At 39.6% G+C, this 27,549-nt stretch overlaps 1 protein-coding gene across 1 annotated transcript; it reads left to right on the forward strand.

The window, feature by feature from the left end:
* The first annotated feature begins 17,625 nt into the window (after positions 1–17,625).
* LOC120908209 lies at positions 17,626–18,351 on the forward strand. The gene has a single exon (XM_040319159.1). It carries the CDS (start codon positions 17,626–17,628, stop codon positions 18,349–18,351), a length of 726 nt encoding a protein of 241 aa, XP_040175093.1.
* Positions 18,352–27,549: the final 9,198 nt, after the last annotated feature.

The raw sequence follows: 27,549 nt of genomic DNA on the forward strand, positions 1-27,549 counted from the left end.
GCCATACGCCCGACAACAATTCGGAGACGAAGAGCATTACATCTTTCAGCATGATAACGACTCTAAGCACACATCGCGAACAGTTAAATGTTATTTGGCAAACCAGGATGTGCAAGTTCTACCGTGGCCTGCGTTGAGTCCTGACCTCAACCCGATTGAAAATCTGTGGTCAACTCTCAAGCGTCAGCTTAAGAACCAGCCTGCACGTTCAGCCGATGATCTATGGACACGCTGCGAGGTTATGTGGGAACGCATACCCAGAAGCGAATGCCGTAAGCTCATCGGCGATATGGCCAAACGCTGTCAGGAAGTGATAGCGAATAACGGTCACCACATTGACCGTTAGAATGTGTTTTCGCTCAGTGGAACACCGCAACACCTCCTCCCAACAACCACTTAAACAGTCCTTTTCAGGGCTACCAAATATTTCTGACAAGAACTATGTCTTTCGGTCACAGAAAAAGTTCCTTTTTTATGTCCACCAGTGTACCTTTTTTGCTTTTTCTATTTCATTTTTGGCTATCTTGTTTGCTTCTTGGTACTTCAAAGCTAGGTACCCGAGTTTTACTGATAGTGGGGGCCTTCACGATTCTAGTTAGTTTTTGTATGGAGTTTGACAGTTGGAGGCTGAAATCATGTAAACAATCCATACAAAAACTATCCTGCGATTTTCAGTCTAGAAAATTTTAGCCTAAAAGCTAGAATTAGATTCAGTACCTGCTCGAAAACACGGTGTTTATTTATTTATTTATTTATTATAGAGTATCGAGCCTCCATGGCCTACATACACAATTAAAACTAATGTCTTATAAACTATGTGTTCCTAAAATTAGACGTAATGCAATCTCGAATGACGCTAGTACATTTCGGTACACTAAAGGACAGGTCTACAAAATTTGAAAATAAATTAAAATTCTTGGACATTAATAACAACGGATCCCTAGCACAGAAAAGACGATAACGAAAGTCAGTTATTAAAAATTGTCGAGTTCTTAAAGGTCTAGTAGGGACATACAAATTTACATGACTTAGCAATAGAGGTGCATCGATTCTTCCAGTTAATAGTTTGAACATAAAAATTCCTTGGGCAACCATTCTTCTCTTTTCCAAAGTTTCAAGCCCTAACAACTGACACCTCGTATGATAAGCTGGTAGCACGTCGTTATGTCTCCACGGAAGCCGCTCAATAGCTACCCGGGTAAATTTTCGCTGGATCCTCTCAAGCCTCTCAATTCTAGTGACTTGCTCCGGAAACCAAGCAACTGAAGCGTACTCAATCAAAGGACGAACAAGGCAACAGTAAAGTGATTTTAAACAGAGAGGGTCATGAAACATTTTGCTACTTCTAATTATGTGTCCAAGAGTCCTGTTAGCCCTAGCAATTACGTCGTCAAATTGTTTGTCTAAAACAAGTTTCGTGTCTAATATAATGCCTAAGTCCCTAACAGTTTCAGATCGAGGCAATAAAGTGTCAGAAAGAATATAATTAAAACATAATGGAGTTCTCGCACGAGTAAACGAAATGACCGAGCACTTACTAACATTGAGTGACAAACAGTTTAAGGAACACCAAAGGTTAAAAACAGAAAGAAAGCCTTGTAATCGGAGACAGTCAATAGAACTACGCACAGGAAAGTACATTTTAAGGTCATCTGCGTACAGTAGCACCGGGCAGTCAGGTATAGCGTAAACAATGTCATTAATAAAGAGATTAAATAATAGAGGCCCTAAAATGCTGCCTTGAGGAACACCAGAGACCCTGCTAAATTCCCTAGAGATGCAATCTCAATCTTAATACGTACTGAACGACGCGACAGATACGAATTCAGCCACCTAACTATGCTGATATGAAAACCAAGTTTTAAAAGTTTGCTAGTCAAGGTATGGATATTGACGCTATCGAAAGCAGAGTGAAAATCAGTGTAAACAGTATCTACTTGGAACCCTTTGTCTAGCTGCTTGTAAGTAAAATGCAAGAACTGCACTAGGTTTGTGACGGTGGAGCGTCCAGGTAGGAAGCCATGTTGCAAAGGTGTAAATATGTTAATAGCACCATGCATTATATGTTTATGGACTAATAATTCGAACAGCTTACTGGGAGCACATAGCATCGAAATAGCTCGATAATTTGAGATGGAAGTTCTGTCGCCTTTTTGTAAACGGGAAATATCCATGACTTTTTCCATAGGTCAGGGAAGAAACCAGTGCGAAGTGAATTATTAAAAATGGATGCTAGTGGTGAAGCCAATTCATCGATGCATGATACGATAACTATTCCCGGAATGTTATCGGGTCCAGAGGCTAAGGAGGGTTTCAGCTTTGAAGCCATTGAACGAACATCATCGATAGTAAAAGAAGGCAATAAAATGTCAACGGAGTCTTGTGCCACGAAACGTAACGCTTCCTCTACCTTCTGGTTTTGTTCGGGAAAGCTCGTGCAGCTACGCGCAAACAGCTCAGCAAAACCATTACATATTTCTCGCGTGTCAGTAAACAATCGACCATCAAGTGTCATGCATGATGGGAGGGAAGTACGTTTCATCTTACGGTCCATAAAGTTCCAAAATGATTTTGGACATGCCCGAATGGATATCTGGACACGGCGAATGTAATTAGCATACAATTTTCGGTTATGAAACTTGAAGATTCTTGCAGCCTCCAGGAAATTGCTTCTATCGGCTTCATTGCGTGTACGACTGAATATACGATACGCAGAACGACGCATTCTTTCTAACCTTTTAAGGTATCTAGTGCACCATGGTTGAGAATTTGTAAATATTCGTTTAGGTACGAATTGCTCAATAATGTCTGACACTGCTGACGTAAGGTATTCAGAAGCAGCTTCTACATCCATGTTTCGAAGTCCAGTCCAATCAGTGTCCCTCAACGCTTGCTTTATGCTAACAAAATCAGCTCTGGCAAAATTATAAGCAGATACAGCACCAGGCAAGACTATGCCGGAATTATCGTCTGAACTAGTGTGGGAAAACTGCAGCTTGATTTCCAATGGTGGATGGTGGTTATCAACCGGAACAATCGCGACAAGGGAGACATAGACTGACTGCACAGGCACGCTATCTTCAAGATCATTTGAAACAAACACAAGATCCAATTGCCTTCCTATGTCATTTACTATGCCACTGATTTGTTTTAAGCAATGATAATTTATCAAATCCAAAAGCGATTTTGACCAGGCATGGATGACGCGGGTTCATAGTGCCTATCGATAGCACGCCAGGAGATCATTGGTTGGTTGAAGTCACCCAACAGACACATCGTATCGTTGTCGTTCATAGAAACACTCACACTATCAAGAGCCTCGTCGAGAGCAGTCATAGTTGCAGTATTTGTACTAAGGTCAGGAGGGATGTAACTTACACCGACAAATATTTTACTTGAAGGCAACAGGATTTTAACCCAGCAGTGTTCGATACTCGTTATATTGGTGTGCACAGGAAGGCATTTGAGACGTTTGGAAACAGCAATCAGGACACCACCACCTATCTGTCTGGCACTGTTATTAGCATTTCTATCGCTTCTATAGATAGCGTATTTGTCACAGATTACTTGCTGCGAAAGTATGGTATCATCAAGCCATGTTTCTGTGAGAACAATAATATCATGATCAAGCTCACTAGAAGCAATGTACACATCCTCAAGTTTAGTGCGTAGTCCATGAACGTTTTGGTAATAAATGCTAAGGTCATTATTCGTCATTGTTCGTCCTTGATTATTACGGCAGGCGACCCTGTAGGATTGACATGATAGTCATGCGATTGTGTGAGTGTAGTGTCCGTTCTATGGCGATGGTTTGTTTTGGTCTCACGATCATCAAGCTGCGTGCGCCCTTCGTCAAGCACTGCCTCAGCAGAAAGAATATCGTTTGTTGCTGGAAGAACATTCGTCAGGTAAGTGCAATTAACATTCACTAAAGTTGTTTCAGCGCCAGTGTTCCTCGATTCATGAGTCATGTCAGGATTATTTGTGTGACTGTGAGTGTGTGCAATGCGCGTGAAATGAATACCGGAAAATATTAGTGGGTCTACGGTGTTGGTGAAGTGCGTGGAGTGTGTGCCGATAAAATTGTGTGGTCCAGCAGTGGCGGTGACCGAATATTTAGCACCGTATGCAAAGTTGGTGTTGTTTACATTTATCCCAAGGTGCATTAAAGAGATCTGGTGATGGAATCTATAATCAAAGTGAATGTAGTCGAGGTGGTCTCATGGCATGTTTTCATAACTAATTTTGAACATCACTTTTGACAGTACGGGTGAACACTTTTTCTCAAACAAGCTTTCTGGAGGATTGACGAATACTCAAAACACCCTTACAATCTTCATTCAGAAGCAGAAGCGATAAAAATCAGCTTTCTAAATTCATACACCTTGGAATAAGCCCACCTGTATATTGTACTCACTTAGATAGCTGCTCGAAAACTGCTATACAATGGAAATAGCTGACAGGCTGAAATTTCAGCCTACGAGCTTCAAACGGAAAGGGCCCCAGTGCTGGCTTTCCTCAATTTCCGTAGAGATTTCTTCGTGCTGTTATTGCTTTTTCAACCGAGTCATTCCACCATGGTACCGACTTTTTGGGAATTTTGCCTGACGTTCGTGGGATGCTTAATTCTGCTGCCTTAAGAATAATACTGCAAACACTATCAACCAAAAGCAGTGTCGACCCATCAATAACCCTGTCGATAAGAAAACGATAACTAGACCAATCAGCCTCATTATACTTCCGACGTGGTCGCAACTTTGGCCGCGTATCCCCATGCTTATCAAAAATGAGAATGGGGAGGTGATCACTACCGTGCAAATCCTCTTCTATTACCAAACTGAATTGTTCAGTGTGTAGCATATCTGCTATACAGAACTAATTATAATACACACTATCAGCTATAGACACATTGGAAAGCCAAATCACACCATTGTAACACATTCATTATAACACACTCAGTAAATCAGATCATACCATACACACCCGGAAGAGCTCAGGCCACACCGTTCATATAAAAACAATTGTGACACACTTAACAGAACCAACCGAAACGTACAACATAAACAATTGTGACACACTTAACAGAACCAACCGAAACGTACAACATAAGCAGGAACAGTTTATGCATTATAACCCAAAACAGGAACTTAGTGACAAGAACCATCGTTCTTGTCAACAAAAGACAAACGTAACTAGCTGAGTGAAAACAATAACTTTTCAACATACAACCCGGAACCAAATGTGAGAAACCCTTAACTTCTTTTGAGTATAAATAAAACCAACTCCGATCATGGCAAGTCAGATTCGTTCGGACTGTCAAGATAGGACATTACGCTGCCCAAAAATCTTCGCCTTCCAACTTATTTCAAGAGTTTAGTTATGTCCCCTTCCCAAGGTAAGGCTTCTAAACTCCAACGTTTCCAGTAAGGGAAACCTCCTAAAGGTTTCTATGATCGCCTGGACGATCAAGTGTCGAAAAGTCCGCTCGAACGAAGTTTTATTCCACCTCGGCTCATGTCAGCGAAACACTGACCTACCGCGACGGTACTCGAAGTACAGTTGTACGATCATCGCATTACATGGCGACCGTAGCTATCGTCCGAACATATTACATGGCGACCGTGACCTTAATCTGCAATCGACAGGCAGAAGTGTAAGCAAATTATTTCAAGTAAAATGTGATACGTACAACGGTAACGTAAAGCTAAAGTGTCGTGTGACGAACCAAAAGTATTGTGACCATAACCGGCATTCGGCGGAAAGTGAAAAAAAAGTGTCAAATGTGCAATTTTTTACGGAACATTCATCAACGCAGCTGGCGCAAGTAACCCATATGTAAACAAAAGCAATAACGATGAAAGAACAGCTACAAGCAAGTTTCGTACAGTGCAGAATGAAAAAAAAGAAAAAAAAAAAAAAAAAACACCATTTAGTGCAGTGTAAGTGCAAATTGAATGTTTAATTGACGAACAAACATTAACCGTACACAGTGATGTGAGAACCTACCTAAATGTGTAAAACGTATTAACGCTTATGCGATCGGTTTACCTAGTAGAGTAACCTTGAAATGGGAAACTATAGAAAAAAATGCTAACTTTTAACAATAACCCCAGTTCAGCACAGTACAGTGTAGCAATCTATACGATTCTTGGAGCAAGTGATATGGAATAATAAAGTGCAGTGCAAAACAAGTTGTGATCAGCGTGATTGAATGGAACAACCGTTCCCAACGTGGAAGACGAAAAGACAAGGCGAGCCCACTGCCCAATCTGGATTGGCAGACGAGAATGAACAAGTGTCCCAACCCCGACAAGACATCGAGCGACAACTGATGACATCGTGGAAATTCACACCAAGCACCGATTAAACTGCAAGCACCAGTATAAATACAGCGTAGAATCAGCAGCAACAAAATGCACGTCGCATATTCCATTAAGGTACTGTAACTTTAAAATATGGTCAAATGGGTTTTAAAAGCTAGGAAATAGGAAATAGGAAGTAATTGAAAACAATATGAAAAAGGAATGATTACTATAAGCGATAAAATCGAAATTTTGAAATATATATTTAAAAAATACAGGATCCTAATCAAAGAACTTGTACAAGAACACAACTAAGAATTAAAGCTGAAGAAACATTTAAAGAAATTCAAAATGACATCGAAAAAATAGATACAAATATACTTTTAACAAACTATTAGAATTTAGCAAAATTTCTAATGCATTAATACAAAATATCATTGCTATGAGCACATCAAAACCAACGACGATTCACGTAACAAGTCATCTGATTTTTCTACAAATAGCTCAGAGGATAAAAATATCAATTTAACACTGTTAACAACCAGTAGATTATCATTTAAACTCTTAGCTCAGATCATATTTGTCTTACTAAAGCTGCAGAAAAAATTAAAATGGCTAATTTTGATATTAAAACAGCCACAGGTCTTGTACCCACATATGACGGGTCACCCGATACCTTTAATGCATTTGAGGACGCTTCAACGCTATTGTTCGAGTTAAATCCAAACCATGAAGAAATGCTCGTAAAATTCATAAGAACCAGACTGACTGGTAAGGCTAGAATAGGGTTACCTAGCAATATAACGACTTTTAATGAATTAATCAGTGATATAAAGAGAAGATGTGAAGAAAAACAACACCTGATAAAGTAATAGCAAAACTAAAATCCATAAAAACAAGGGATGCACAATCAATTTGCAATGAGGTCGAACTGCTTTCAGAAAAACTAAAGGTAATTTATCTTAAACAAGGAATTCCAGAAAAAATAGCTAACGATATGGCAATTAAAACAGGTATCGACACACTTAAAGAAAAGGTAGCAAACTCTGAAACTAAAATACTGTTGAAGGCAGGTACTTTTGCGACAATAACCGATGCAACACAGAAAGTAATGGAGAATGAAAGTGAAGAAACAAACAGAACTACTAATGTCCTTAACATAAATACACAACGCTACAATAGAAACTATCCTAGAAACCAAGGTAACCAGAATAGGAACAATCAAAACAACTATCGTCCAAATACAAACCAACCCTACAGAAACTACTATAATAACAGAAATAATAATAGCTTCAATAATCGAAATAATAACAATAGCAACTACAACAACAATCAGCGAAATAATATTCGCTATAACAACAGATTTATTCAGGGATACAATAATGAAAGATACAACTCCAACTTCAATGGTAATCAGAACAGACCAAACAAAAACCTAAGGGCAATAACAAATGGAGAAACAGGGCAACAACAACGAAACATATACCATACTACAGCTCAGATACAGGAAGTGGAGGAAAACAATTTTTAGACCAACAGGAGTCAACTCAAACCCTAGATCAATTTACTCATTAGAGCTAAATGGAGTTGATTATATAAAGATTAGATTGAGCATTGCAAATAATGAAACATCAATATTACTAGTTGATACAGGAGCATCAATTTCTTTATTTAAAGCAAGCAAGTTAAAGAAAAATCATGGCCCAATACGTTCAGACTCAATATCATTAACTGGGATAACTAACACACCAATTTATTCAAAAGGAAGTACAACATGCACTATATATTTCAACAATCTAGAATTGGAACACGATTTTGTATTAGTTCCAGATGAATTCAACATAGGAGCAGATGGTATATTAGGCAGAGACTTTTACAAATTATACAGATGTTCAATTAATTATCATTTGGAAATGCTTACATTCACGTGTCAGGGAGAAGAAATTCAGCATAACATTGAAGAAGATGATGGAAAAGGATTTATTTTGCCAATCAGAAGTGAAGTGGTACGTAAAGTATATCTTCCAAACATTACAGAGGATACTATAGTCTTCGCACAAGAAATTCAACCAGGAGTATTCTGTGGCAGCACTATTATTTCAAAGGATAATCAGTTAATTAAATTCATCAATACAAGGCAGAGAAATATTTACATAACAAACGCAGAATTTAAACCCATTACAGAACCATTAGCAAATTATGAAGTGAAACAAGTGAATAACAAAATAGGAGAAATTAATAATGATAGATTGCAAAAACTATTACAAAAATTAAAGTGGATAAAATCCCCACTACAGAAATTTATAATTTGAAGAAAATCGTAACTGACTATAACGATATATTTTGCGTAGAGGATGATCCCATTACTACAAATAACTTTTACCCTCAGAAAATTGAATTAAAGGATAATATTCCTACGTATATACCGAATTATAAACAAATATACTCACAGGCTGATGAAATACAAAATCAGGTAGACAAAATGCTTAAGAATGACGTAATTGAACACTCAGTCTCCCCATATAACTCACCTATATTATTGGTTCCAAAGAAATCAACGGATGATGATAAAAAATGGAGACTTGTAGTAGATTTCAGGCAGCTAAACAAAAAGGTTATACCAGATAAATTTCCATTACCAAGAATAGATACAATATTAGATCAGCTAGGGTTGGCAAAATATTTTAGCACCCTTGATCTCATGTCAGGATTCCATCAAATACCTTTAGAAAATGATTCAAGAAAATTTACAGCTTTTTCAACTGGATCAGGGCATTACCAATTTAAACGTATGCCGTTCGGTTTAAACATTAGCCCCAACAGCTTTCAACGCATGATGGCTATCGCTATGGCAGGATTAACTCCTGAGCTAGCATTTGTATATATAGACGATATAATCGTTACTGGCTGCAGTGCACGGCAGTACATCGGTAACATAGTTAAGGTTTTTGATAGGTTAAGGTCTTACAATTTAAAATTAAATCCAGAAAAATGTTCATTTTCAAACAGAAGATTAACTTATCTAGGTCATAAAATAACAGATAAGGGTATATACCCAGACGATTCTAAGTTTGAAACAATTAGAAACTTCCCTTTACCTAAAAATGCAGATGAAGTACGAAGATTTGTTGCATTTTGTAATTATTATCGTAAATTTGTACAGAATTTTGCAAAAATTGCTAAACCTTTAAATAACCTAATTAAGAAAAATGTCAAGTTTATTTGGACAGATGTATGCCAAAAAGCATTTAATAGTTTAAAAGAAAGCCTTTTGTCTCCAGCAGTCTTGAAGTATCCAGATTTTACTAAAGAATTCATACTAAAAACTGATGCTTCAGATGTAGCATGTGGAGCAGTTCTTTCTCAAATCACAGATGGAAAAGATCACCCAATCGCGTATGCAAGCAAAAGCTTCACGCAAGGAGAAAAGAATAAGCCTATCATAGAAAAAGAACTTACAGCAATTCACGGGCAATCAATTATTTCAAACCATATTTATACGGCAGAAAATTCACCGTAAAACAGATCATAGACCATTAGTATAACTTTTGGTATGAAAAACCCAACATCTAAACTAACAAGAATGAGACTAGATTTAGAAGAATTTGATTTTAAAATAGAATTTTTAGCAGGTAAAACTAACGTAGTAGCAGATGCTTTATCCAGAATTATAACTGATTCTGATGAGCTTAAAGCATAAATTCTTAAAAATAAATCAGATATATCAAATCCTATCTTAATGGTAAATACTAGAGCTATGATAAAGAAAAACAACGTTGTAGAAAACAAAGAAAACAAAAAGAAAAAGGAAGAAATAATAGAAGAATATAATCCAACAAACATGTATGAAACAGACAGGCCATCTGATACAACTAAAATGTTGAAAATGAAATCAAACATTAACGAAAAAGATGAATTTATTAAGCTCGTGATATACAATCACAATTACTACAAAGCGCTGGGAAAATTTAAAATACCCATAACTTCTGCGAAGCAAGTCAAACACTAGAGTTTGTACTGCATGAATCATGCCTAATCGCTAGAAAGTATCACAAGAATTTAGCAATTGCATCGAATGACAGATTATTCGAATTTTACTCAATGTCGACCATAAAAGAAATAATTAACAAAATGATAACAGATGTTCACATCGTCGTATTTACACCACCTAGACTGGTAGAAGATACAGAAGAACAGATCAAAATATTGTCCAATTTCCACACAACACCATCTGGAGGTCATATAGGACAATTCAAGCTGTATAGTAAGATAAAGGATAAATTCAAATGGAAAAATATGAAAGCGGATCAAGTATGTAAAAGTTGTAAAGCATGCGCAACTAATAAGATCTTAAAACATACTAAAGAGGAAACTGTTGTGACGACAACACCCTCTAAACCTTTTAACATCATAACGATTGATACCGTAGGCCCTTTACCAAAAACAGCAAATAATAATCGATACGCAGTTACGATCCAATGCGAATTATCGAAATATATCATAATCATCCCGATTCCAAACAAAGAAGCAAATACTATAGCAAAAGCATTAGTAGAAAATTTTATTCTTACATTTGGAAACTTTTTAGAAATGAGATCAGATCAAGGACTCGAATATAACAATGAAATTTTGGCACAAATATCAAAAATATTAGAAATCAAACAAACATTTGCAGCAGCATATCATCCACAAACAATAGAATCTTTAGAGCGAAACCATAGAAGTTTAAATGAATATTTACGAAGTTACACCAATGAGTATCATGATGACTGGGATCAATGGACTAAATTTTATGAATTCGTTTATAACACCTCAGTACATAGCACAACTAATTTCACACCTTTTGAATTAATTTTTGACAGACAAGCTAATTTACCACAAGAATTATATAAAACAAAAGTAGAGCCATTATACAATATAGAACAATACTACAATGAAATGAAGTTTAAATTACAAAAATCACATGAAATTGCAAAACAAAAACTTATTCAAGCAAAATTACAACGTCAAGCAAAATTGAATGAAAATGTAAACAAATTAAACATACGAATAGGAGATTATGTCTATTTAACAAACGAAAATAGAAGGAAATTAGATCCAGCTTATATAGGACCATTTACAGTCGTAGAAATTACAAATACGAACTGCGTTATAAAACACAATCGAACAAGAAAAACCACAACAGTACATAAAAACAGATTAAAACATTTTTAGTGAATAATGCACTCTTTCGTATAAACTCAATCGTACATTATTCAAAAAGGGTGGAGGTGTAGCATATCTGCTATACAGAACTAATTATAATACACACTATCAGCTATAGACACATTGGAAAGCCAAATCACACCATTGTAACACATTCATTATAACACACTCAGTAAATCAGATCATACCATACACACCCGGAAGAGCTCAGGCCACACCGTTCATATAAAAACAATTGTGACACACTTAACAGAACCAACCGAAACGTACAACATAAACAATTGTGACACACTTAACAGAACCAACCGAAACGTACAACATAAGCAGGAACAGTTTATGCATTATAACCCAAAACAGGAACTTAGTGACAAGAACCATCGTTCTTGTCCAACAAAAAACCTAACGTAACTAGCTGAGTGAAAACAATAACTTTTCAACATACAACCCGGAACCAAATGTGAGAAACCCTTAACTTCTTTTGAGTATAAATAAAACCAACTCCGATCATGGCAAGTCAGATTCGTTCGGACTGTCAAGATAGGACATTACGCTGCCCAAAAATCTTCGCCTTCCAACTTATTTCAAGAGTTTAGTTATGTCCCCTTCCCAAGGTAAGGCTTCTAAACTCCAACGTTTCCAGTAAGGAAACCTCCTAAAGGTTTCTATGATCGCCTGGACGATCAAGTGTCGAAAGGTCCGCTCGAACGAAGTTTTATTCCACCTCGGCTCATGTCAGCGAAAAACTGACCTACCGCGAGGGTACTCGAAGTACAGTTGTACGATCATCGCATTACATGGCGACCGTAGCTATCGTCCGAACATATTACAAGTGGAACAAGACGACACAACGCAATGATCAATGCATGATACTGTGCTGTCGCTTGGAGATATGCGAGTGGGTGATGAGTTTTTATTACTTGTAAATTGTTCAGGTCAAAAGGTTATGGAGAATTTTTCCTCTAGTGCTAGTTCGTGTATTACTCCAATAGGTGTTAGAAGCATTTAAATCGCCTACAAGCAGTATTGGGCCATTTATTTGGTTCAGAGTTTGTGTTAAGTATAAAAAGTTCGTTTGTGGGGTGCATTTTACAAGGGAAGTATGCAGAAACTATGGTAATATCGAATGGTACTTTTGTAGAGATAGCTATTAGTGGAAGGTCGGATGAGATGTTAAGTTGTGTGTGCGAAATGTTCTTGTGTGCGAAAAAATATCTACGCGTGTTTGTTTTTTTGTTTAGCTTTAGATAAAAAAATACGCAGCGAGTGTGAGCGATCGCTGAACGAAAGAAACGCACACAGCGCAACACGAAAGAAACAAACACAAGCACACGAAAGGATAGGCGCGCATGGGCGCGAGCATTGAGAGAGCGCACCGTGTATTTTGTATGGGAGCGGGAGAGAACCGTCCCAAATAGCATTGGAGCGTTACGTTTCGCGATTTTTGTATGGAGGCGTTACTGCTCGCTACCTGCTCATAACACTGCTCGATAGCAGTCCTTAGTGAGCAGGTAGCGTGTAACTGTCTATGTAAGCTCAATGAAAGCTCAAAGCTCAAGCGTTACTTAGCGAGTGCTCGAACCACAGTATAACGCTGAGGGTTCTGTATTCGGATGTAAACAAAAACACACACACTTTTTTAAATTTCGATGCACATTGTCCAGTACAACGATAAAATGTATTTTATTTAACTATTATTCAATACTTACATGCCCCAATACATGGTTTTACACGTTTAAATACGATTTCAACCATCACTTTGGATGGTATCAACGGATGCCGACGGCGTTGTTGTCTCTGCGTCAGGCACATTTATTGTTGCCGCTTCTACCCCTCGGGTGAATCGTTAGAAAGCTGTATCACAACGATTAAACGCTCTAAATGTACCACTTGTAAAGCGATACAAATAAAATAAAACACATAATACACCGTACAACACACTTCTTCGCAACACTTGCACATAAACACCACTTGTCGATGCGGCGATACAATGTCCTGGTTGCAGTGGAAAAATAAAAAGGAAAGATTAGAATGCTTTCATATATGACATTATTTTATAATACCTTCCTTTCCATGCTATTTTGTGGTGTATGGCAACGTTGGTTGAGAATGTGCCGATCACGATCACAGCCGGCTTTAGTGATTGTTGTAGAAACTGTAACAAAGATCAATATCATTAAATCTGCATTATTTTTACAATTCATTGTGATTTCATGAAAAAGTAAATTGAAAAAGTAAAGTAAAAGTGAAAAAGTAAAACATTTCATCTTACCGGCGTCGTATTTCGTCGGCATACACACACACACAGCTGCTCGATCATACTCGGACGAATGTTGCCAAATTTCGGGATGAAATGATGTTTTTCCTGTGGAATAATGTGTTCAAGCATTAAAAGATAGTTTATTTACTGAAATATGCACAGAACATTTACCTTTTCCCGAGTTTTCACATAAAATTTCACGATTATTCTGCACACAATCTTTACGGGCGGTTGTCCGTGTTTGTTTACGTTTCTAACTTGACAGATATGTTAGCTGTCGTGTGACGAAGTCAAATACATTCAAACCTCGCCAATTGCAAGTCTGCTTTTCAATTGAATACAAAATTCCGAGTTGTTCACATAAATATGAGAAAAGTCAGTTTATCCACATTGTATAAAATAACAAACATGACAAAATACGCAGACATTAGTCGTGTTACAAAATGTCTTTCTAATAAACAAAATCTATCTTTTTTGTAGACATATGATATAAATGCAATTAGCGAGTTCTAATTGTATCATATATATTGCTATTTTCAAAGCGGTTTCAATTAAAACAAACATTGGTGTTTTTTAAATAATCAGAAAAACAATTATAAACTTAATAATGATTAAAATGTATTTTATTACATTTATGTACAACGATAACTAAACTAGTAAGCATGTTCATGCACGTGTGTAATTATTTGATAATTTTTTTGTGATCCCAATATGAATGTTGTTGAGTAATGAATTTGTACGGTATAAACGTATGACCTTCTGTCACTTGAATTTGTTGCTTGGGAATTGTATTGAGGGACGAATGAAGGAAACAAGGAATAAAGAATGAGTCTAGCGCAAGCGTTCAATCAGTACAGACGTTCCTCTCTCTACCAGTTGAGAAATTCACTAACTAAAACATTATGGTCCTTCGTAGAACCGGATAGAATTGGCTATCGAGATAACGACAATTCGTTGCACACGGGTGCATTAGTGGCAGTGTATTGTGCGTTTGCTGTTTCGATACTCGTAGAGAGATTGAGGAAGTGTGCATAACGGCAGTGTATTGTTCGCGCGAGTGTCACAGTGTGAGTTGGACACTAGGACATTCAGTGTGCGTGTAAAATAGCTGTGCGCGTTCGGACAGGCTCATACTTGAGCATACGCATGCGTTAGATCGTGCACTTCACAAGTGGCTTAATTGTGAAGTCCAGATACGCAACATTTGGTGCATCGAGCGTTAAAAGTGTTGAACGTTTTCGGTGAGAAGTGTTGTGTAGCTTCAGTGCGGGAGTGCAAGTGTCCCCACAAACCGAGTACCTGACTTCCAATTCGTGGAACGTCGTTGGTGGTATCGTTTGTTCCAGTGTAGGTGCGCAAGTTACCTACACACGCACATCGAGCGTTTTCAATCTGTGGAAACGTGGTCGGTGCGATACATTATTGTGTGTCGTCGAACCGCTGCCGTTCGAATTCACAAGAAATTACCAGTGCAGGTTTGCAAGTTCCTGTACAAAGCATATCGAACGTTTTCAATACGTGGAAACGTGGTCGGTGCCAGTTATTGTTTCTGACGGTCAAGCCTCAGTCTTTTGGACGCTTGTTGAACAATACATTGTTCAAGTGTTAGTGAACATTGAATTCAAAGTTGTATGTTTCAAGTGTAGGTGAGCAAGTTCCCTATACACGTACATCGAACGTTTTCAATCTGTGGAAACGCGGTCGGTACGGTATCTTTTGCTTGTGATCGATCATCAGTCGTTCGAATACGCAAGAAGTGTTTTCAGTGCAAGGAGGCAAGTTCCTGCTTAAGGCATATCGAACGTTTTAATTCGTGGAAAACGTGGTCGGTGCTAACAAACGTATTGTGAACAATACGGTTCGCGCGCGTTATTCAAACGGAGTGAGCGTGTGCGCGAGTGAACAATTCTCTCTTCTCGGGTAAAGCAAAGTTCCGCGTGTGTTAATCCGAGTGTGTGCGTGTGTGAGTGTATGCGAAGAATACGATCCGCGCGTGTTAATCCGGGTGTGTGCGTGAGTGTGCGAACAATAAAACCGCGTGGTTTGAACTAATTCTACGGGTAGAGTACGGGACAAATTGAACTATTTTACGAACATTCAGTGTTGTGAAAAGTGTTTTTGTTACAAGTGAAAATGCCTGGTTCACCAGTTCCAACGACGTCGGCGGCGTTTGAGGAACAAGACGCATCGCATCGTGTATCACATGTGCAAGCTGCATCAGACAGCGATCATGTCCAAGCCAATCCAATACTGAGGGCAGCCGTGGCAAGAGAAGCTTCGGAGAGTGAGTTTGAAGGTTTTGAATCAGTAAATTCAAGTCCTACTTTTCCAACAGCAGCAATGCTGGCGGAGAAAAGAAAGCGAATGCGTCAGCATTTCGACCAAAGGCTGGACCGCATTGATCAAGCACTACAGCATGCAACAAGAGCGGATGCCGCTTTTCTGAAAGGATGTGCGTCACGCTTGTCGATGCTATCCACGGAATATGAAACGTGGCACACCAACAATTTGGTTTCTTCTTCCAATGCACAGTTCGAACAAGAAGAAGAAGAGTACGCCTCTTTCGAGAACCGCCATTTTGAGCTTTCATTGGCAATTGAAAGAAACTTGTCATCAAGTGTAGTTTCCACACCAACACGCGATACCATGCCACACACAAAACTTCCCGAAATGCGCTTGCCAACTTTTGATGGAAAGATGGAAGATTGGTTACCGTTTCGAGATGCCTTTCTCAGTCTTATTGATCGCAATAAGAATTTAGCCGACGTAGACAAGCTACGATACTTAAAAGGCTCTCTTCAAAGGATGCTCTTAACGTAGTAGGAGACATCGAAATCACCGACGCAAATTATTCTGTTGCCTGGGAAGTATTGAAATCGCGATTCGAAAACAAAAAGCTAGTGGTGAAACGATATCTTGATGGATTATTTGCGATACCACATATGAAAAAGGAATCATACGAATCACTGATTTCTTTAATTGACAGTTTTGAGCGTGGTGTTAAAATGACGACTAGAATGGGAGTGGCCACGGAAGGATGGAGCGTGCTCTTAGCTCACATGGTCTGCTCTAAATTAGACCTGGCCACACTTAAACAATGGGAAATACATCATAGCTCAACCAATGTTCCCACGTATGACGAGATCATGAAATTCCTTCGCAGCCAAGCAACTGTTTTGCAAGCCATGGCTCCAGACAGGAATCGAACAAGTGAAGCAACAACAGCTGGAGGCAGAATGAAAACCCGCAACGAAGTGTACAGCGTGGTTAAGCCGGCCACAAAGGTTTGTTCATTCTGCAAAAGGGCTTCACATGCTGCGTACCTGTGCGAAGTGTTTCGAAATGCATCTGTGGAAAGGCGACACGAGCTAGTGAGGAACGGACAGTTGTGTTTTAACTGTTTGTCGGCGGGTCATCAGCGAAAGGATTGTTCGTCCGGATCTTGCCGTGTATGTCAGCGAAATCATCATACGATGCTTCACAAACCGAATTCTCCAATTGATCAGTCGTCATTAGCATCAGCGTCATCACTGCCGTCTACATCAAATGCAGAAGCAGCTACACCGGCTTCTATTGTTCAACATTGTGCGCGCAACAATTTCGAAAAAATAATCCTGTTACCAACAGCAATGGTACAAGTAGTGAATGTTGACGGAACACGTATCTGGGCTCGAGCTTTACTGGATGGAGGTTCACAGATCAACATTGTTACGGAACGATTGGTACAGCTGTTGAGAGTCCAGAAGAGGAACGAGCATCATCTGCTTGGTGGAATAGGGAAGGCACAGCATTCGTCTCATCATTCTGTGAGCCTTGCTATCCACTCTCACTGCTCTACCTTCAAGGCAAGCTGGAAGTTCCATGTGCTGCGAAGTGACGTGGGACCAGCCAGCACATGCAGTCAATCCGGAAGGATTGAACCTACCGAAGGGAGTGACGTTGGCGGATCCTCATTTCTATGAGCCAGGGCCAATTGATCTACTTATTGGGCGAGAAGGTTACAACGATCTACTTTTGGGTAACATTCTTCGGTTGAATAGCCCAAAACTACTACTGCAAAACACGGAGCTGGGTTGGATTGTCTCAGGTCAGGTAAGCCAAGGTCTAACACACTCTTCCTTAGTGCTCAACGTCATGACGCTGAATGACCAACTAAGCCGGTTTTGGGAACTGGAAGGCTGCTACTCCCCTGCGATGTTATCCGTCGAGGAAGCTGAGTGTGAGGCAGCATTTGTACAAACAACTTCACGAGACCACGAAGGCCGTTTCGTGGTAGCCTTACCAACGCGTACTGAAAGGCTTAATCAACTAGGTGACTCTTATGAAGCTGCATCACGGCGGCTACAATCGCTCTGTAGGCGATTAAATATCGACTCGAAATTGAAGCAGGAATATTCTAAATTCCTACAGGAGTATCTCGATCTAGGACACATGGAAGAAATTCCATCTGACCGCCAAGACATTGGAAAGACGTATTACATGCCGCATCATTGTGTAGTACGACCCGACAGCCTCACGACTAAGCTAAGAGTCGTATTTGATGCATCCAGTTCTACGGATACAGGGGTATCCTCAACGATGCACTGATGGTGGGACCTTCAGTGCAAGATGATCTTTTGTCGTTGTTACTCCGATTTAGAGTACCCAGATTTGCGATTTTGGCTGACATTGAAAAATGTATCGCCAAATTTGGGTGAAGGAATCCGATCGTCTTCAACGCATCCTGTGGAAAGAATCTGCTGATGATAGAATTCGCATCTATCAGCTGAAAACCGTTACGTACGGCACAGCCTGCGCACCTTACTTGGCCACCCGTTGTCTGCAAGCGTTGGCTAAGGAAGGAGAAAACAAAAGATATCCCCAGGGCATCCAAGGTCCTCGAGCAAGATTTTTACATGGATGACATGATCACCGGTGTGGAATCTGTTGAAGATGGCCGGATTATTTGCAGCGAAATAAATCAGCTTCTACAATCGGCAGGATTTCACCTGCGCAAATGGGCTTCAAACTCGTCTGAGTTACTGGAGCAAATACCAGCTGAACTACAAATCGAGGGAGATGTTTTGAACATCGATCGCAGCACATCCATCAAGGCTTTGGGTTTAAGATGGATGCCATCATCGGACCAGCTAGGGTTTAGTGTGCCTGGTTGGAAGGAATCAGAAATCATCACCAAACGCATTGCGTTATCAGACGCAGCTAAGTTGTTCGATCCTCTTGGACTGTTAGGACCAGTCATTGTAGTAGCAAAGTGTTTCATGCAAGAGCTCTGGAAGAACGAAAATACCTGGGATGAACCTTTGGAGTCTGAACGGCAACAATTCTGGTTGCGCTTCAGAGAACAACTCGCTGATCTGACTAGCTTGACAATTCCACGACGAGCAATTTGTGGAACAGTGCGAATTGAAGCTCACGGATTTAGTGATGCTTCCCTACGGGCTTATGGCGCCTGTATCTACATACGAGCAGAATCGTCCGATGGCCAAGTCTCAGTACGGTTGTTATGTGCTAAGTCAAAGGTGGCACCGATACCTAATACCAAACGGAAGAAAAACGTGTCCCTTCCACGGCTCGAGTTGTCGGGAGCGTTGTTACTATCACACTTATGGCAGAAGGTGAAGCAAGGGGTGAAATTGGAGCTTAAAATCAACTTCTGGGTTGATTCGACGATAGTTCTTCATTGGCTTTCAAGCAGTCCTTCCCGTTGGAAACAGTTCGTTGCGAACCGAGTTGCGGAAATCCAGCACCAAACCTACAAGATGCCTTGGAGTTATGTGGCCAGCGAGCACAATCCAGCTGACATTATTTCCAGGGGAATGATGCCTTTGCAGCTCATGGATTCCCAACTTTGGTGGCAAGGGCCCTCATGGTTGCATCTTCCAAGTCAAGCTTGGCCTACGAACAAACCCAATACTGAAATTTCCTCGGAAGATTTGGAAGAGCGATCGATTGTAGCCACATCTCAACAGGTACCGCCAAATTTTCTATTCGATCTTTCTTCATCTTACGAAAAATTGGTGCGACTTACGGCATATCTGCTGCGATTCATGTACAATTGTCAACCGACACACCGCGGAAATCTACGAAAGGGGTTTCTAAAAATAGATGAATTAGTGTCAGCGTCTCTAACGCTCGTTCGTCTGGCCCAACAAGAAACCTTTGCTGAGGAGCTTCGGGATGTTCGTCAAACTGGAGCGGTCAAGCCGAACTCAAAACTGAAAACGCTAACACCTATTCTGAAAGAGGGTATCCTACGTGTGGGTGGTCGTTTGAGAAACGCGCCTGTTTCTTATGAACGCAAACATCCGATAATTTTAGCGTTTTCTCACCCATTGACCCTACTGATTGCGCGTTCTTATCATCGACAATATCTGCATGCGGGACAACAAGAGCTCATATCTAGCCTGCGTGAGAGATTCTGGCCCCTTCGCGTACGCAACCTGGCACGAAAGGTCGTATATGAGTTTGTAAGTTGTTTCCGATCCAAACCAACAACGGCAGAGCAAATCATGGGAGATTTGCCCAGCGAACGCAATAAACCCAATTCTCCCATTCTACAACACTGGTGTGGATCTGTGTGGTCCATTATTCTATAGACAAACCAACAAGAAGACTGCTCCAATCAAATGCTATGTTGCTGTTTTCGTCTGTCTTGTGATCAAGGCAGTACATGTGGAGCTTATTGCCGATTTGTCTACTCCAGCCTTCATTTCTACATTGAAGCGTTTCATAGCTCGTCGCGGTAAACCATCCGTAATCCAGTGCGACAACGCCAAAATTTCCGGGAGCTGATCGAGCGCTCAAGGAGATGTATGAGCTGTTCCAGAAACAACAACATCAGGATGCTGTTACAACTTACTGCGGAACGGAAGGGATCACCTTCAACTTCATCCCTCCGCGGTCACCCCATTTCGGTGGGATCTGGGAGGCCGCAGTGAAGTCGCTGAAACGGCATCTCAAGGCTACGATAGGATCCAGTATCTTGCGGCGAGACGACCTGGAAACTATCTTAGTTCAAGTGGAGGCTTGTTTGAACTCGCGACCGTTAACTGCACTTTCCAACGATCCAGAGGACCTGGAAATTCTGACACCGGGTCATTTTTGATTCAACGGGCGCTTACATCGGTCCCTGAGCCATCTTATGCTGAGATTCCAGGCAACCGCCTGGACCGCTATCAACAATTGCAGGAGTATGTTCGGCAGATTTGGAAGCGATGGAATCGAGACTACTTGTCTGGTTTGCATCCGCGTACCCGGTGGACTTCAAGGCGAGACAACGTTCGGGAGGGCACTATGGTCCTGCTGAAGGAGGACAACCTTCCCCTCTAAAATGGCGCTTCGGCCGAGTGCTGAAGATTTATCCTGGTGATGACGGCTTGGTTCGAGTGGTTGATGTGAAAACGAAGGATGGACTTTACAGAAGAGCCATCACCAAGATCTGTATACTGCCCGGACAGAAGGAAGAAAGAGAGGTTTCGTAATAAGGGTTGAAAGCTACCTTTCAACGGGGGCGGCTATGTTGAGTAATGAATTTGTACGGTATAAACGTATGACCTTCTGTCACTTGAATTTGTTGCTTGGGAATTGTATTGAGGGACGAATGAAGGAAACAAGGAATAAAGAATGAGTCTAGCGCAAGCGTTCAATCAGTACAGACGTTCCTCTCTCTACCAGTTGAGAAATTCACTAACTAAAACAAATGTTATTAAGTAAAACAGACAATTTACTCTGTTCCTTTTTCAATTCTTCAAGATAAGGTTTTTTAAAGTAGAAACATGTAAGTTTGTTTAAAAAACATATATAAATACACATACATGTATAAATAAAAATATAGAAATATATATATATATATATATATATATATATATATATATATATATATATATATATATATATATATATATATATATATATATATATATATATAAACATATATATATATATATATATATTTATATATATATATATATATATATATATATATATATATATATATATATATATATATATATATATATATATATATATATATATATATATATATATATATATATATATATATATATATATATATATATACTTATATATATATATACATTTATTCATATGGTATATAATATTATAATATATATAATATACTTTATATAAATTGTTAATATAATTTTTTAACCTTTAATTTTTTCATAAAATTTTAGTACAAGTTTTTGTTACTTTTGTTTTAAAATATGTGATCTGAATCGTTATGAAATATCCATCACTCATCTTTTCCAAATTCAGTTAGACCATCTCGCTTTGCTTTGAATTCTAAGTCAGAATGTATGGGGTGCGCGGTACGGGTAAGAAGAACATAGGGGCGGGGGTACAAATAAACGCATCACAACACCAAAGTCTGGGTGAGACGGTGATGGTGTGAAACGCTTCTTGCTTCAAGCTCTTGCGGTAACAGCGTTAAAGACAACAACAACAACAGAGAATAACGCATCGCGTAGAAACAAACACACCGTTCGTGGGTATGTCAGGGGAAACAACGGGAAAAGCTCAATTCTCTCAGCGATGCCGCTTGGGGTGGTACCGATTTTCTCTCCTTTTTAAGCCTACCCTACTAGCAATGAGAATGAAAAAGTGGGCAACTTTCAGGCGAGGGGCATGTAGAAGCAATGGGGAGAACCGGTTGGAAATACGCGGAATTACGCGGAGGCGCGAGCGTGTTTTGGTTTCTACACAGTTTTGCACTCACACAATTACACATGTGTGAATGTGTGCGTTCACTTTCAGCCTGCGCGTTCAGTTTGGTTTTCTCGCAGCGGCATGCGGGTATCGGTGTCTCGCTCACACTAGTGCAGCGAGTGTTCCTCTGTGCGCTCCCCTTCTTGCCACCACACGAAATCGTCAGTTCAGCTCAAGCGTTCGCCGTGAAAGGCTGCGCGCGTGTTAGCCTAAGTCCCGGGCGATCGAAGTTTCGCTAAGTGTTGAAGTGTTGTGCACATTGAAATGAAGCTGCGCTTATTTTTTATCATTTATCCTAAATGTGTGATTTGCGTTGCTTCATTTTAATATTTGTTTGCTGTATTGAACATCAACAACGGTATCCATGCAGTTAGGCGACTATTTAAAATACGACGATTTTTTATATAAATAATGTGTGTGATTTTGTGGCAAGATTGTGTGAAGCTATGTGTGAAAATGCCCTTTATTTGCAATAAAAGTGATAAAATATAAACCAAGTTTGATGTGTTCAAGTTTTTGTTTTGATTCGGGTGCACCAAGTCCGAATGAAGGGAAGCGCACAGCGCGCTACGAAAGAAACGAGCGGGAGGGGTGTCAGTCCAGCGCAGCGCAATTCGCTGGAATCAAGTGGGAGTACCAGTTCAGCGCAAGCCGAAAAGAAACGGGAAGGAAGGGGTATGAGGAAAATACGATGAAACAGCGCGAGCGAGCGTTCTTTACAGCGAGAGCGCCTCGTGTATTTTAAAGGCAAGCAAGAGAGCGCATTCTCTCCGTGGTAGCGCTTCATCCGCCATTTTAATTTCGAGCCCAAAACAACGGACTTTGGATCCGATCTTGGGCCGGGCCCCACCGCGTGTTTCTACCTACCCCTCGCCTGAAAATTTCGTTCTCTTTGTCTGTCGGGTAGGAAACCCTACCCGACAGACAACCCGACAGACAAAGAGAACGAAATTTACTGGCGAGGGGCATGTAGAAACAGGGGGAAGGGGTTCGGTCGATTTTGTATTGGCCGCCATAGTCGAGCGGAAGCGATTTTTTTCCGAATTGAGAGTGAGCGCGCGCAGCGCTCTCTCGCATGCCTTCAAATTACACGGGGCGCTCTCGCGATACAAAACAGCTGATCAGCTGATACCCCCTCCCTCCCGTTTTTTTCCTCTCGCGCTGCGCTGGATGCGCGGATCAGCTGTTCTTGCTCTCTCGTGTTTCTTTCGGTTTGCGCTGCGCTGTTGCCGCACTTGCGCGCTGCGCTGTTGCCTCACTTTGCAATATTTCTTTTCCGTGGTGTGCGTGAAAGATCGCTGAACTACATTTGTGTGTGTATCATCGCTTACGCCGGTTTATTTCGACTGTCAATTCACATTTGTTTGCATTTCGGTACCGACAACATCGTAAAGTGCGTAGATCCTGAAAAAAATAGTTTAAAGTTTGTGTTAAAATATAAGCAAGTGATTTGTAAGTTAATATGTGAAATACAAAAGTGTGGTCACCTTTTATTATTTGTATTTGTCATTCGTAATTTCAGTCCGCATTCGTTGCAGTTTGTTTGTTTCGACGAGTTAAGCAATCGAGCTTGTGAAGAAAAAGGAACAATGTGAGTTATGTGACATGTAAAAACAACTATTATTAATAAGCATAAGATGAAGTGGATTTTAATATACCTTTTCAAATTGCAGATGTCGATGCCGGCTAAACACGCGCGCCTTATGGCAACGGAGACTAAAAAAGGTGCGCAAAGTGCAATCCATTAAATGTCGGCCTTGGATATCCTTGCCACGCAAGCAACGCTCAGGTCCCATCTGCCTAATACGGCTATGAATGATCTACCACCGTTGGAACAGGTTGCAGTGCTGCCCGTGCAAGATGCGTCCACGCCTAGTTCGAGTGTTGCTTCGTGTAGCAAAGATCAAATCCACATTCCATCGGCCGCAGAATTGACACATGGCCCCGGTAAAGCAATTCGACTGTTAAACACGTCGGAACATATTCCTACGCATGCTATTACCCGTCGTCCAGGAAAAAAGAACTACCGGGCCGATATTGAGGCAAATAGTGGTACGACGGAACAATATCCGACCTCGACTGGTGAAGCAGAGGGTGCAGTTACAACAGGGCCTACCACATCCTGCCTTTCTGGTCCTGGTTCCTGGATGATGCAATGTGTTGAACCGTTGATGTCTCCAGTATCATACACAGCAGTATCGTCAAACATAGAAGAATATTCTTTCGCAGAAAGTTTTCCTGCCGCCACGATGATTTGTGTACAGCCGACCGCGTCGACAGTTTTAAATTGCAATCTACAACCATCCTCGTCCAAAGCACCTGAGCAAAGTTTACCGGATATTGCCACGCTGGCAGCTAGCCTTTCTCGTGGCACGATTTTAAGGTGTTTAAATCCGTCCACGTCGACAGCTTCAACATTAGCCGCATCTGTAGGGGATTCCTCATTGCATCCAACGTCGAGCGGTTCTACAAGTGTGTTGTCAAATCCGTTGAAAAAACTCCGTGTCCGGTGATGATATTATCGGATGAGATTTTGCCGCCGAATTCCGCATTGTTTTCAAACATAGAGTCCCGAGAAGCCATAGAAACAAATCAAGTTACTTCACATAACCACATGCACCAGATTTATGACAGTGATTCAGTAAACCAGACCTCCAAAGGACATACATGTTGCGAGGAGTGTCGTGTTGAAAAAAAAGAAAAAGCCCAAAGTGATCAAGCTTTCGTGATGATAACCGAAATTTTTAATATCGTGAAACCAATGCAAAAAATTCGACTAAATGCATTTTCTCTTCATTTAGAGAAAATAAGAAATTTGGAAATGTTGGAACAAATGGAAGAAAAATTACAATCAGACCCAACATATTTCTATGCAATAGTGCAACGCATTGATTCTGAAATTAATTCTCAATATGCCAGACATAGATTGCACTATGCAATAGACATACTTTTCGATAAAAAGTTTTTTGCGAAATTCAGCTGGTCTGGAAGGATTAATGTTGTTGCTAAGTTACAGTTTAGCAGATATGTAAATATTGTGCGTTTGTTTCAGGCTGTGGCAACAAACCATATTGGTGTCGAAGTAGAATTGGAATATGTTGAGAAAATAATTCAACAAAAACTTAAACATGCTAGTGAAAGAAGCGAATATGAGGAATCAAAATTAACAACACCTCATTACCGTCCTCGCGAATGAACTTTTTTTGATAAACAGAACTGTGATGTACATATTATATTAGAATTACAATTAGTACAATAAGCTGCAATGAATGAAAATAACTGTGATGTACATATTATAATAGAATTACAATTAGTATGATAAGGTGCAACAAATAAAACGAACTGTGATGTAAATAAAAACATATCTTTTTAAAATTTTAATTTTTTTTGTCCGCGCAGGACTTTGCGCCAAACAATAATTTAAATATCTTTTAAATCATTTCATCCAAATGATAAAAAGGCTGTATGCTACATATTTCTTCTTTGAAACGAGAAGGAACATAAGATTTTCCCCGGTAGGATAAGTTTTATTAAAGTGAATTAGCTCTAGAAAGACTGTGCACCTCTGATGGAGGCTGGTTTACTTGATTGACCACATGAATTATAATAAACGGATACATGTTACTTTCTAGAAATAAATTTATCTGAAAACAATATGTTAATTCATTTATTCTTATCACAATGCGTTTGAAAAAATTCTTGCATTTTCTTATGAGATACATAGAAAACAAATAAATACAACACAAGTTATGGTTTTATTCACCGTTGCATAATATAACATTTTAATTTATTGATATGTTTTATAATAAAGTATGAAGCATAGGTACTAATACTATTTTGCTATCACTAACATTAATTGCTGCCATTTTAAATTTTATATCTGATATTAAAAATACCATTTCATCTGTGGAAAGATCGCACACATTCACTTCATATATATCTATCATCCACTTAGAGGAGTGGTATGTGGTAGTTTCATCTATTTCACTAAAAGCTTTTCCGCTTATGTAAATAACTGATCCTTCCACTTTGGCACTGCAATATTGAACAATATAATCATCGTGAGTTAAAAACCATTTTTTTTTGTTTACTGGGATATAAAGTAATAATCGAGCTGATGTGCACAACTACCCCATTACTTTTTGATTCAATGTAAGGAAACGGTGAATTCTCACTGCTTGATGAACGTGTTGGAATCTGTTCTGAAATCCTGTTTGCTGTCTGTACTAAAACTTTATGGCCATTTCGTAGGGTTTTACCGATATCCTGTAATTTAGCTTCATAGCGATAAGAAGAAAATTTAACAAGAGGTCCAAATTTTTGCACATCTTCGTAAACATGCAATAAATTATGCACATTGCTGGTGATACGATGTTGCCCGTAAATTGTTGCATACTGTGCAACAAACTGTTTAAGCATCAAATGTGCAGCTAGCCAATGCTCTCTGTAGCATTCGAAAGAGAATAGTCTAATCGCACAAAAGTATAGCATGAAATGTTCATACTGTTATTTAGTTAACACCTCTTTCAACACTATGAAACTGGCATAGTTCAAAAACATATTAAATTCACTGGCTTTCCAAAAACCAGTATCTTCAATACTTCGCAATTTGCGGTGAAATTCTAAAGGAATTTCCACCTTGTCAAGAATGTTATTGATTCTATTTAATGTATCTTGACTCCATTTAGGGCCTCCACCTAACTTGCCGGATTTCCAACCAGTAATTGACGTTCGTGTTACTCCAAAGTCAATCAGGTGCAACAGATCAGCAATAATTACATTCTTTATGATATCGAAGTAGAGAAGACGTATAAGTGGCGTTGTTTCCCTGTGATGTTCACCGTACTTGGAGTTCTCAAAATCATTGTGCGTTCTCGGCGGTGCGTCTATGTCGAGAAAACACATCACTTTTGCAGTTTTGTCAAATTTACCTTCAACGGTACATTTCTGGCATCCATTTTTGTGATTGAAGTAGGCTACTCCTAATAGTAAAAGAAAAAAAATAGATACAATAAGCACATGTTAATATTTAGTAATACCAAAATTATAAAATAATAA

Source organism: Anopheles arabiensis, assembly GCF_016920715.1.
Source record: "Anopheles arabiensis isolate DONGOLA chromosome X unlocalized genomic scaffold, AaraD3 X_pericentromeric_contig0036, whole genome shotgun sequence".
Classification (NCBI taxonomy): Eukaryota; Metazoa; Arthropoda; class Insecta; order Diptera; family Culicidae; genus Anopheles; species Anopheles arabiensis.